The 12,918-nt window shown below is 31.4% G+C and overlaps 1 protein-coding gene across 1 annotated transcript; it reads left to right on the top strand.

Moving 5' to 3' along the window:
• Positions 1-1,089: 1,089 nt before the first annotated feature.
• LOC116110089 (fimbrin-2) lies at positions 1,090-7,624 on the top strand. Its single transcript, XM_031396321.1, has 14 exons — positions 1,090-1,331; positions 1,425-1,598; positions 2,380-2,621; positions 2,703-2,874; positions 3,013-3,051; positions 3,223-3,291; positions 3,391-3,507; positions 4,099-4,310; positions 4,912-5,067; positions 5,472-5,671; positions 5,817-5,974; positions 6,482-6,578; positions 6,828-6,919; positions 7,187-7,624. The coding sequence occupies exons 1-14, from the start codon at positions 1,245-1,247 to the stop codon at positions 7,364-7,366; spliced, it is 1,995 nt and encodes a 664-aa protein (XP_031252181.1). The 5' UTR covers positions 1,090-1,244; the 3' UTR covers positions 7,367-7,624.
• The last annotated feature ends 5,294 nt before the right edge of the window (positions 7,625-12,918 follow it).

Below are 12,918 nucleotides of genomic sequence, written 5' to 3'. Positions count from 1 at the left end.
TTTTTTATGAATGAGAGTCTATTATAAATGAACGATTGTCCAATAATTATAAACGTCTATTCATTCGCGAACTATTTAATAATATGTTACGTAATTGTATCTACTGAGCTGACACGTCATTCGGTGCAAGTGTGTCTGTAGCATTATTGGAGTTAACAATGACACGGGGTGTTTTTGAAACCGAAGGAGAAAAATGTATTTTGCAATAGGAGTTACCAGTAAGCAAGTGGTTTGAATTGTAATTGAAGTCGAAGGTAATAATAAATTTGAAATATGACCGTTCCGTAATCAAAGTCTTTTAACTTGAGAACTTTTCAAAAAGCAAGCAAGCTTTGCTTCACGTGGGGCTCAAAATTCGTAGGATGCCCAAATCATCATCTTATGTTAACTTACCAGATTGTCCTTTTAAACTACTTCCCATCCAAATTATAAATGCCATTCATGATGAATCATCTAACCATAACCAAATTTAATTTTATTAATCAATAAAACCTAACCCCAAAGGGGAATCAAGAAAGAGTATCAAATAAAGAAGAAATAATTAGGGTATGTTTCATGTAGAGCTTATTTCTACATTTCAAATAAGCTAAAAAAGAGTTTATTTTATATATCGTAAAATAGCTTTATTTAAATCCTTTAAGCACTTTTGAGATGTAACCTAATCAAACAAGTGAATCGAAAAACTTTTTGGGACCAATTATAAATGATAAAATTGTCCAATTCAATATAAAAATAAGGGAAAAGATAACAATCAATCACAATTTAGTATTACAAGCTTAATGGATAGATGGGTACGTAATTTTATGGTAAAAATTTACTATAATATTATGAAATTCAATGGATTCAAATGATATGTTTTAGTATCCTTATTTTCATTATAGATTAGTTACAATAAATTTGAAAATAAAGTTGGTGGTTTGGGACAAATCAGTCATATATATTTTGAATTATGAAAAGGACAGCAGATGCCCCAATCCAAGTGGAGTGGGGTCCAAGTTCCTAGTCACACACAGAGAGAGAACACAATACAATAAGTTTCAAAGGGACAAAATGGTCATAATTTGAATTGTAATTCAAAAATCATAAACACACAACGCATACTTTGCTTTGCTTTGCTCCACTTCCAGTCCCACCTAGTCACACTCTGCTCAAACCAAACCAAAACAATTTAGATTCAAAGAACCTCTTCAAATCTTTTTCCCTTTCTCAGTCTCACATAAAATTTCAAAATCATTTTCTAGAAAATGTCAGGGTACGTCGGAATTTTGGTTTCAGATCCGTCGCTCCAGAACCAGTTCACGCAGGTGGAGCTTCGGAGCTTAAAGACTCACGTAAGTTCTCCCGTTTTCTTTCTTCTTTTGATCTGTTTGTTCGATGAATGTCAATTTTTTTTTAATGTTTTTTGAATTTCATGTTAATTTTAGTTTATGAGCATGAGAAGAGAGAGTGGAAAGCTTATTGTGAGCGACTTGGCTTCGAGGATGTCCAGATTGAAGGTAGTCGGAGAGAATCTCAGTGAAGAAGAACGAGCTTTGTTTATTCAAGATTTGTATCCGAACAACCTCATCGATGAGGTTGATTTCGAGCTTTTCTTGAAAGTAAGTTAATTGTTTGTTGCTCTTCTTTTTGGCTTTGTGAATCGAAATTTAACAATTTATCTTTTAAATGGAGGCGACAAGTCGTCCTCTTGGTCTTCTATACTTTGATTTGTCGTCTATTGAAGCTTACAGATACGCTAGATAAACTGTTTGTTTTCAAAAAATATAGTTAACTGTTATATTTATTTTTGGATTTGTGAATGAAATTATCATCGATGTATTGCCTGTTCCTCTCATTACTAGACGACTATAATTCATCCTTTGATCTTCTTTATGTTGGACGAGTCGTTCACTGATGTTCTGGATGGATGACAGGTCATTTAACTTTATTGTTAAGTATCATTACTTTCTCAGCAGCCAAACAAGCTAAAGTTCTCATCATCATTTGAAAAAAAAAAAAAATTAACCATTCATGTGCATGGGCCTCAGATTTTTTTTTTTCTCCCCTTTTGTCTGTTTTAAAATTAGTTTGTATTGTTCTTTGATTTCCTAATATACAGCTAGTCTTTCTTTGACCTTACAGGTATTGAACAAGTTGTTTAACACCATTTTCATTGTCTATATATATAGATATATTTTCAGATAAACAGGTTAATAGGTCTTGAAATTTGAAATTCAACTTTTTTATTTTATAATTAATTGAGTTTGGAAAATATTTGGTCTTTGAACATTTTTTTTTTCTGTTAAAAATTTGAAAATTAACTATTTGATTGTTTTTTGAAACAAGTTATTCCGTTCTCTGTACGTTTGAAGTGAAATATTGTGTTCAAAATTCTGGCAGGTCTATTTGAAACTACAAGCGCATGCCCATGCAAGAACAGGAACTAATGCAAAGAACTCATCTGCATTCCTCAAGGCTGCAACTACTACATTGCTTCACACCATTAGCGAATCAGAAAAATCATCATATGTTGCACATATCAATAACTACCTAGCAGAAGATGAATTTCTGAAGAAATACCTCCCAATTGATCCTTCGTCTAATGATCTTTTTGAGATTGCAAAGGATGGAGTTCTTCTTTGGTAAGTATAACTGTTAGTCATTATATTGTTCTTTGATCACAGATGAGTCAATAGTTTGATTTCATTTTTTTGGTGGTGCAGTAAGCTTATCAACGTGGCAGTTCCTGGTACAATTGATGAAAGAGCTATTAATACTAAGAGAGTGCTTAATCCATGGGAAAGAAATGAAAATCACACACTCTGCCTCAACTCTGCTAAGGCCATTGGATGCACTGTAGTCAATATAGGGACCCAAGATTTCATTGAAGGAAGGGTATGCCCATTTGCATTTCTACTGATGTCCCCTGTAACCTAGATTTTATTATGCTCAATTTTTTGTCATTATTATTTTACTCAGCCTTTGACATTATATTGATCAGTAAAAATGATGCGCTTTTTGGTTTTACTTCAGCGTCATCTCATGCTTGGACTGATTTCTCAAATCATTAAGGTAAAATTCTGATGGCTATCCACTGAATTTCACATTTTGAAGATAATAAGATAACAAACATTTCGTTTGACCTGAGAACATTTCATTCTTTTATTTGTTTTTTTTCTTTTTTGGAAATTGTGCTAATATAGATATTGATTGACCTTCCCAATGGTTGTGGTATTATTCTAGATACAATTGTTGGCAGACCTCAACCTGAAGAAAACACCTCAGTTGTTGCAGTTGGTTGATGATAGTAAGGTAAAGATGTCTTCTTTCAACTGAAGTATTGGTTTGTATTGTAATAGGAATTTCTCATTTTTCTGACATAAGTTGCATTTTTATGTTCAAAACCAACAGGATGTGGAAGAGTTGATGAGCCTACCTCCGGAGAAGATCTTATTGAGGTGGATGAATTTTCATCTGAAGAAAGCCGGATACAAAAAAATAGTAACCAACTTTTCTTCTGATATAAAGGTAAATGAGAGTTACGTCAGAGATGTCTGTAAGATAATATATTTTTGGACTACTTTATATCCATTTCAATCTTCATTTGCTTTTGTAGTACCTTTCAAGCAGAAGAATATGGTGTTTCAGATTTGTGTTTGTGATGAAACTATAGGCCTTTGTTCAAGATTTTTAAGATTATGTCTAGTTGTTGGTGATATATTCAGCTCAAACCACAACTGAATATTACTTAATAATTACTTTAGCATTTTTTAAGGTTCTAAAGATATAGACAAGAACCTTGACAATTCATTTGTTATCATCACCAATGAATCTTTTTGTTTTTCTTGTAATTTTAGCTTGTTAGGCTATTAGGTTCTATACTGAAGTAAAAATCTTTCTTCAAATGGGTGTTTCAAGTTTTAATTAAATGCTGACATCTTCAAACAGTGGAACGGTTAGTATTCTTAAACAATTCTCTTCTTAATTATTGGTGTCAAAAGCCAAGTAACCTGATTACATGTTTACCATGTTGTAGTTTGATGACTTCAGAAGATTTTAATATTTGATATTTGCTCTTTGGATAATGCTGGTGTTGAATATACAATTTGCTACATTCAGGATGGAGAAGCTTATGCTCATCTTCTAAATGTCCTTGCCCCTGAACATAGTAATCCATCTACATTGGCTGTCAAAGATCTGTTGCAAAGAGCAAAGTTAATTCTTGAACATGCAGATAAGATGGGTTGCCGGAGATACTTAACTGCTAAGGATATTGTGGAGGGTTCCCCAAATCTCAATCTTGCTTTTGTTGCACATATTTTTCAGCATAGGTAAGAATGTATCCTCTCCTTAATTAGCTATGAATATTATTCGAAAAGGTTTGCTTGGTGTTTATAAAAGTTATTGCTGTGCTCTAAATTTCATGATTGTTCATTATTAATGCATTGTGAACCTGTTGTCATAGAAATAGGTTTTTAATGTTTTCAATACATCATGCATGTCCTTTAGTTTGAAAATTTCTGTATTCAGTCAGTATAACAGTTTCAAGGTCTGGTGAACTTTTTACATAAGATTGCAGGGGTGATCTTTTGTATTTTCGCATAAAATATGTATTTTTTAAATCCCAAATTGTAACTGATACTGGATTTGGTTGATTTTTAGTCTTTATGCTTGCATATTAGGTTCTTTATCTTTGTCAGCATGTTTATTTGTTGGTGGCAGCTCCAATGTCTTAAACTTAGGGAAAGAATATGATCAAGGCTTGGAATTCTGTATATGTCAGGAAAATATTGAAACACTTTAGATGGGGCGTAGTGGTTTATCATGTTTGAGCTGCCAATAGATATTGATGATTAATACTTGCTTCTGAAGTTGCCAGTTATTGCTCTTAAAGAGTTGAGACGTAAACCTAACAATTTCTTTTACATGCAGGCATGGGCTCTCAACCCAAACAAAACAAATATCTTTTCCTGAAACTTTACCTGATGACACCCAAATTTCTAGAGAAGAAAGAGCATTTCGCTTTTGGATCAATAGTCTTGGAAATTCAACATATATAGACAATGTCTTTGAGGATCTTAGAAATGGGTTAGTATTGTTCTAATTAACAGTATTTTACTCTTCTAATTGTGAATGATTTGTATCATTGTGCTTTGGTTATAAACATAACATTCTACTTGTCCTAATTTTGGCTAGATATTTAATCTTGTATTGACTTTCTTGGTCAAAATAAAACTAGAAGAATTTCATATTAACTGTTTTGAAAATTTGAGTAATTTTTGTTATTTAAAAGTTTTGTGGGCTTGAAATTCAATTGAAGTTGTTGTTGAACTAAGTATCCTTTCTTATGGATTCACTTGGTTATAGTGCTTAAGCTAAAATATGTTTTCCTCTATAGTTTTTGTATCAAGTACACTTTATTAGAATTCACTCAATTTATATTCTTCACTTAAGTTCCAGTGCTTAAGCTAAAATTTTATATTCCTCTACAGGTGGGTGCTTCTAGAAACTCTTGACAAGGTGTCTCCAGGGATTGTTAATTGGAAGATTGCAAATAAGCCTCCAATCAAGTTGCCGTTCAGGAAAGTAGAAAATTGTAATCAAGTGGTAAAAATAGGGAAACAATTGAAGTTTTCCCTAGTTAATATTGCAGGAAATGATATTGTGCAAGGAAATAAAAAGTTGATATTAGGTAATTCTTCATTATGCCACTATACCACATATTTTTTTGGAAGTTGTTCCTACATTTTAATGGATGTTTTAGAGTCATTTTAGAAATGCATCACAACAATGTAACTATTGTTGCTCTAAATAGGAATATTTGCTTTTCTCTTCAGCATATTTGTGGCAATTGATGAGATACAATATCCTTCAACTTTTGAAGAATTTGAGATTCCATTCCAATGTAAAAGGAATTACTGATGCTGATATTCTAGAATGGGCCAATACGAAAGTGAGCAACTCAGGAAGCCAAAGTCGCATGGGTAGTTTTAAGGTATTTTTTCTGTAATGGCTTCATCTCATATATAACAATCTTCATTTTCTAGGTCTCTCTTTAGATGATAGAGGTTTAAATTTCAACATCAAGTCTATCGAGTTGTGTGAAATTATAATTATTGTTACCAGTGATGTTTTCCATACAGCCCTCTTTATACTTGAAATTTAAAACTACCATTTATCTCATATAAACTCTCAATATAGCATATAAATTCTCCACTTTATTAGAATCCCCAAATCTTATTGGATAATGTAAATAGATGAGCTACACTGTCTTTAGATCTACTTTGAATCACTCAATTAGGACCCTAATTTTGCATATGCAATCTCAGCAGACAAATCGAATCCTTGTTAGGAATTTTAAAAGCAAATTTAAATGATCTTATCAATTTTTGATACTAAAATATGATGCAAACCTTATGTTGGAAAAATGAATTGATGAAATAGCAAGGTTTAGAACTGACGGCTGTCTGGCTCACATTCTACAATATTTTTAATTTTACAGGATAAACGTTTGTCAGACGGCATTTTTTTCCTTGAGTTACTTAGTGCTGTTCAGCCTAGAGCTGTAAATTGGGGCCTTGTCACAAAAGGAATAACTGGTATGTTTTCTTCCAATTTTATGTGATCAAAGTGGTTAAATTTATCAGTTATAACATGATGCATGAACTATGAAATTGTAAAATTAAGTTATCATATATTATAATAATTGGAGATGTAGTTTGTAAATTTGACATCAGCATCAGAGGAAATGATACTCTGATTGAACGTTAGATATGGTTTATATAAAGAAGGATTCTTATGTTTCTCATTCTTCTTCCTTTTTCCTCAAACTTGGGAGCGATTTTCAGATGAGGAGAAAAAGATGAACGCCACATATATCATCAGCATCGCAAGGAAACTTGGATGCTCAATATTTTTGCTTCCAGAAGACATAACTGAGGTATCTTTGTAATCATCATTGTCATTTTTATTTATATGTTTCTCAGGTGCATATCTTGTTTGAACACTATCATCTAAATAAACCATGAAATTGATCCGTTTTATTGTGTTTTACCCGGAAATTAAAGGGCAACATGGATATTGAAATTGCTTTATCATTTCATTTCTTCTTATAGAGGAGCATAGTTAATGTGAAAACCAGTGAGTCCTTAAGGTTTCTAAATATGGAAGCTTGATTTGTCTTTTTATTTTTGTTTGTCTCAAACAGGTGAATCAAAAAATGATCCTTACATTGACAGCTAGTATTATGTACTGGTTCATGAAACAACCTGTGGAAGAGAAACCGTTTTCAGATAGCGAAAATGGAAGCCAGTCGGAAACAATCTCAAATTCAACAATCGATGACTCAGCCTCCGAGTCTTCAATAGAAGAAAATGGGAACATATAAATAGGTGACCATTATTACTACATACATGCTCACAATTCTGTTTGTCTTCTGAAGTTTCATTTTTCTTCTTGATTAAAAAAAATTTGATTGCAAAGTTGCTGTATGACACCATAGGATTTGGAGTGTTCCTAAAGCAAATTTTGCTAAATAATGCAATTGCATATGTGAATAGTTTTTCTTTCATTTTTTTTTTTTTTTTTCTTTAATTAATACCTATTGTATCAACTGTAATTTTGATAACAGTACCCAATTTCATCATCTATCATTCATAGTGAAGGAGCATTGAAATATGTAATATGTGTAAACTACAATATATGGCTCTGGCTTTGCAAGTTTTGAGTCAACATCTTTTTCTTCATCTTTTTTTTCCTTTTTTAATCATATCTACACAGATCAGGTATCCGTAAGTATGACAAAGATTTGATGTTATTTTCATCAAATGGTTTTGTTGATATCAAGGTGGAGAATTTAACGATGATTAAGCATGGTAATGATATAATTAACACTAGGACGGCTTGACTAAAAAATTAAAAATATATAGAAATTTTGTAGTTAGGATTGTTTATATGAGGATCATGTTTAAATACTATTAAATTCACTATGAGACTGAAATGATATTTATAAATGAGAATCTAATAGTGATTAAGAGTGGTCCTCATATAACTAACATGAGGGTGTCCTAGTAGAGAATTATTAAGATTGTCCTGATATTTATTTATAACATAACGGTGTTTAAATATAGTTGGATTTAGTCTTGAAATAGAAATGATATAACATATGAGAATTTAATTGAGTATGGCTTTGGTGTAATTAATATTAGGACAGAATTATTATTACACTTTCTCTCTCACGTACTGTTTTCATTTTTCTCACATTATTCTCGTGAGTAATTTGTATTTTGTATAAACTCTTATATTATGTGTCTTTTAAATTTGATTAAATTTTAAACACTAAAAATATCTAACGGCTAAAATTTAAAGTCTACATAATAAAAATTATTGGAATGTCTTGATAAAGAATACATATATATATATAGAATAATTCTCAGGTCAGAACATTATGATATAAACAACTGATAACTGACAGTCCCCAACACGACCGAAAGAAAAAGAGAATCATTCTCAGCTCATATTCTTGGGTCCTTGGCAATTATTGATTCCTTGAAATACTGTGGATTGATGGCGCTCTAGAAGCTGTTTGGGAATAATACAATTATAAACTTAACATTTAAATGTGAAATTAAAGATTAGTAAAAGTATTAGTATTATAATGAGTGGTGGAAATAGATAGAAGCGTAACAGGGACGAGATAACTAGTGTGGATGAAGTGGTCCTTGAAAGAAAGAAAAGAGCACGTGAATGCCTTAGCTAAAACGGAAAAAAAAAAACATAATAATTAAGAGTTGGTTAAAGAGTCTAATTGTAAAACTTAGATGTATCTCTAACCATAGGCAACATTTGCCCCACCTCCATGCTCATCTTTCCCCTCTATTCAACACTATCTTCTTTTTAAAAAGGAGAAGAAAAGAAATCACCCTTGGATGATCGAATAGAATGATAAAGACTTTTGAATGTATTACTTAAGAGATCTTAAATTCGATTTTTCTCGATTGTTAATAAGGATGGCCAATAAAGAGTTTACCTGATCGTTAACTTCGGACCTTGAAAAATTGATTGAGGAGTGTGTAAGTTAGCCCGAATGCAGAAAATAAGCCCTAGAAAATCTCAAATAAGAAATGCAAATGTAGGGTTCTGAATTGGGAGTATAAAATAAGATATAACATAAAAACTTGATGATGGATGTTCGAAACCAATGTTATATTATAATCAATTTAAGTTGTCATTAATAAACTCAAATGAGGCATCCATGGTAGTAGTAACTTTCCTTTGGGCACACGTTCCAACTTTGACTAGTGTTAATGCGGTCCATCTCTTCAGATTATAACCATACATCCATCCATGCTTCAATGTCTTCTTCCTTCTAATTATGCCAACTTGACATTATTAATCATCAGAGGTTGCTTATGTTGGTCTTCGTCCATCCCCTTAATCTTATTACTTTAAATTATATTAATTTTTCTGATACTTACTTTAAATTTAAACGTTGTATAGGGTTTAGTAAATAGATGATATAAGTTTGTGTTTAGAATGAGAAAAAATTCCTGCCTCGTTTGCGGAATGAAATTGGAGTAAATGACTTTTACCCTCAAAATTTTTAGAGACTATTTTACTACCCAAACATTAGATTCCTTTAATAGTTTATGTTAAAAACAATAATATTCAGTATAAAGACAAAACTACCCTTAACTGTTTGAATTAAAAATTTATTTATTATTATATATCAAGTCAATAGACTCAATCCGCCTATCACTGATTCACCGTCCCTCCCATCTTTCAGATTCTTCACAAAGCCTTCATTATCAAGTAAATCCAAACATCTACTAACCACACACCAATCTTTAAGACATCATGTTGTCATCGTCATCATCATACTCATAAAATTAAGACCATTTCATCTTAATCTCTTTTTTTTCTTCTATTTTTTCCCCGCATAATAGAGAAAAAGAAAAACAAAAAAATCTATTAACAAATACCACCAACGGAGACATAAAGCGGTGCACTGCAGATCATCACTGTTGAAATCAACATCATCCAACGGTGGACAGTTTAGATCAAATGGCAATGACTTCTTGCACGAAGACAACGCAATATCTCCATCATCGTCAATCACTGATGAAGATGAATCACAATCGCTATGACAATCCTCCGACACCACGGGCGGCATTCATGGATATCTCCTTGAACTTGCCGCCGTTGTTAGACTTGTCGATCTTGACAGTTGTAGCATGAGGGCTTTGTGGCGGCAAAATCTGGCAGCCACGAGGCCCTCACATAGCGACTCAAACCCATCGTGAGGGCCAAGCAACCATGGGCGATTTATGTTTTGAGTAGTAAACTGGTATTTTAAAAGTGTGAGAGTGAAAAAATGTCATTAAGCCATATTTCGGTTGGGAAAATGTCATCAACTCAATGAAATTGTTCTTCTCAAGCCAGATCGACAACATGGAACAAGAATTATACAACTTATTTTTCATTAAATATATACACTTGCATGAATTTATTATAATAAACAGAACCATCAATGAAGTTTATTATAAATTAAAGATTAATGTATAAAACTAAAGTCTACAACTGAGTTGGCGATATACCAACTTCAATTCTATATTAATTAATTAAATTGGAAAAGTCAGAAGATTATGGCATAGCTCAAAATGGAACTTTCTTAATATAAAAATAAGTATTCTAGATTATTGGATTAAATCCAATTAGTACCCCTGACGTTTGCAAAATTCAGTTAGGTCCAGAGTTTTGCCATATTACATAACACTACCCCTGCCGTCAAATTTGGCCGTTAAGTTTAACACCTTGAAGGGAAAAAATGTAATTCAACTATAAAATCATGATTTAATAATGGAAATTCTTTCATAATCATAGGCTCATTATTAGTCAATTATTGACAAGAATTTATTTTTCAAAATAATATATTTATCTTAAATGATTTTTCAAAAAACAAATTCATGAACTGTCATCTTTAAATTTCTTAATTAATTAATTATTTATGTATTAACAATTAAATAGATTTAAATGAATTTTAACTAAATTTATAAAAATACATTTAAAGATACTCGCTAGGAATTTTTAACTAAGGGGGTGTTTGGTTCAAGTAATGTTGGATTACTAAGAATGTTAGATTATTGGAAAGTTAGATTACCTTGAAGATTATTATGAATCTTTAGGAAAATGTGTTTGGTTAATTGGTGGGTATGTTATATTAATATGTTTGGTTGGGAAGAATAAATTGGTGGGTATGTTATTTAAATTACTGAATTATCCTCTAATTAAATATTATTATTATATTATTTTTTAATATTAATTATTATTTGGATTATTCTAACCCCCCTGCATTTAAAAACTTAGCAAAAATAACCACATAATAAAAGTTTGGAAAATCATCAAAACAGCCCCACCAACCCAGCCACTGCTGGCCGTTGGTAACCATCGCAGGATGTCAGCAGTCAACAATCTAACGGCGCACGGAAGACAGGAAATGGCCGGATGTGACAGATCTGGCTGTCGATGGCCAGATCGACGGATTTGGCCATATCGACGCACGGCGGCCATTTTCGGCCTTTCGTGCGCCGTTCCGGCGACTGGTCGCGGCGGCATGTGGGTGGGGGTGGTGGCTTGGGTGGGCTGCAATTTGTTTTGAATTCAAGGGTAATTTTGTCCAAAAAGTTAATTAATTGGGGTGAAATAGTAAAAGTCATATTCATGTAAATAAATTCAAAAATAAGGATATTATTGTCCTAAAATTTTATTAATAAGGGATAGAATTGTAACAAAAAAAGATAACCCTGATAATCTTAAAATACCTAAGAAAATGAAGATAATCAGATTACCTCCAATATGACCAATAGTAACCACTATTAGTATTTGAAGATTACTGATATCTTATATTACTTGACAACCAAACATGGTAATTAAGTAATATAAGATGACTTAACCCCAGTAATCTTCAATAACCCCCAACCAAACGTCCCCTATGAGTTATTTTTAGCACATAATTGTTTGCATACACTCAATAACATTTTAATATAGTGTTCATTATTTCTTTGAATAATAAGAATCCTAAGTAAAAAACCATTGATTTAAAAAAAAAAAAAAGTATTATTTTAGTAAATAAAATTGATCATGATTTTTTTTTTTTTTTAACACAATAAAGGTTCAATTAATATAAGTTTTTATTAACAGTAAATATAAGAATAAATCAATATATTCTTTTATTATTGACAATATATAAAACAATATAATTTTCCTAAAATATATTTTAGTTAAAAAAATTATGTTATTTGCTCCATGTCAAATTTACTAATTTAATATGGTTTACGTGACCCAATGTCAAATCAACAATAACTAACCAATTGTTCTTTTTCTCATTTCAAGGGTATTTTAGTCAATTCTAGTCAAACATGGTCTTCTGTTAGACTTAATGGCAAAAACTAATGCTAGGGGTAATGTTTGTGTAATATGACAAAACTATGGACCTAAATTCGTTTTGCAACCGTCACGGGTTCTAATTCGATTTAATATTTATAGTTAAGATTTAAGAATATGAGATAATTGTATTTATCCTTAGGTTCGGGTCCACTACTGTCTAGAAGGTGTAATTTAATCTATTACTTAAGAGGTCATAAATTTGAATTACTGCAACTACTAATAAGGATCTTAACTATTGAACCAAAATGAGAGGGTGTATTATTATTTTTTTTTTTTCAGAATATAAATTAATATATGTGAGATTATAATGATAAAAAGATAATAAGTTTACCTAATGTTGTCCACTTTATTGAAAACATGGAAACAAAGGAAAGTTTAATTAAATTAATTAGTTAAAGTATCACAATCAAACCAAGGAAATGTTATAATGTGATAGGCTAAGATTCTTTACTTGCTAATAAAGTTTGAATTAATTAATTAAAATCAAAAGAAGTG

This window comes from Pistacia vera, unplaced genomic scaffold (genome assembly GCF_008641045.1).
Source record: "Pistacia vera cultivar Batoury unplaced genomic scaffold, PisVer_v2 Contig596, whole genome shotgun sequence".
NCBI lineage: Eukaryota > Viridiplantae > Streptophyta > Magnoliopsida > Sapindales > Anacardiaceae > Pistacia > Pistacia vera.
This window is presented reverse-complemented; position numbering and strand designations above follow the sequence as displayed.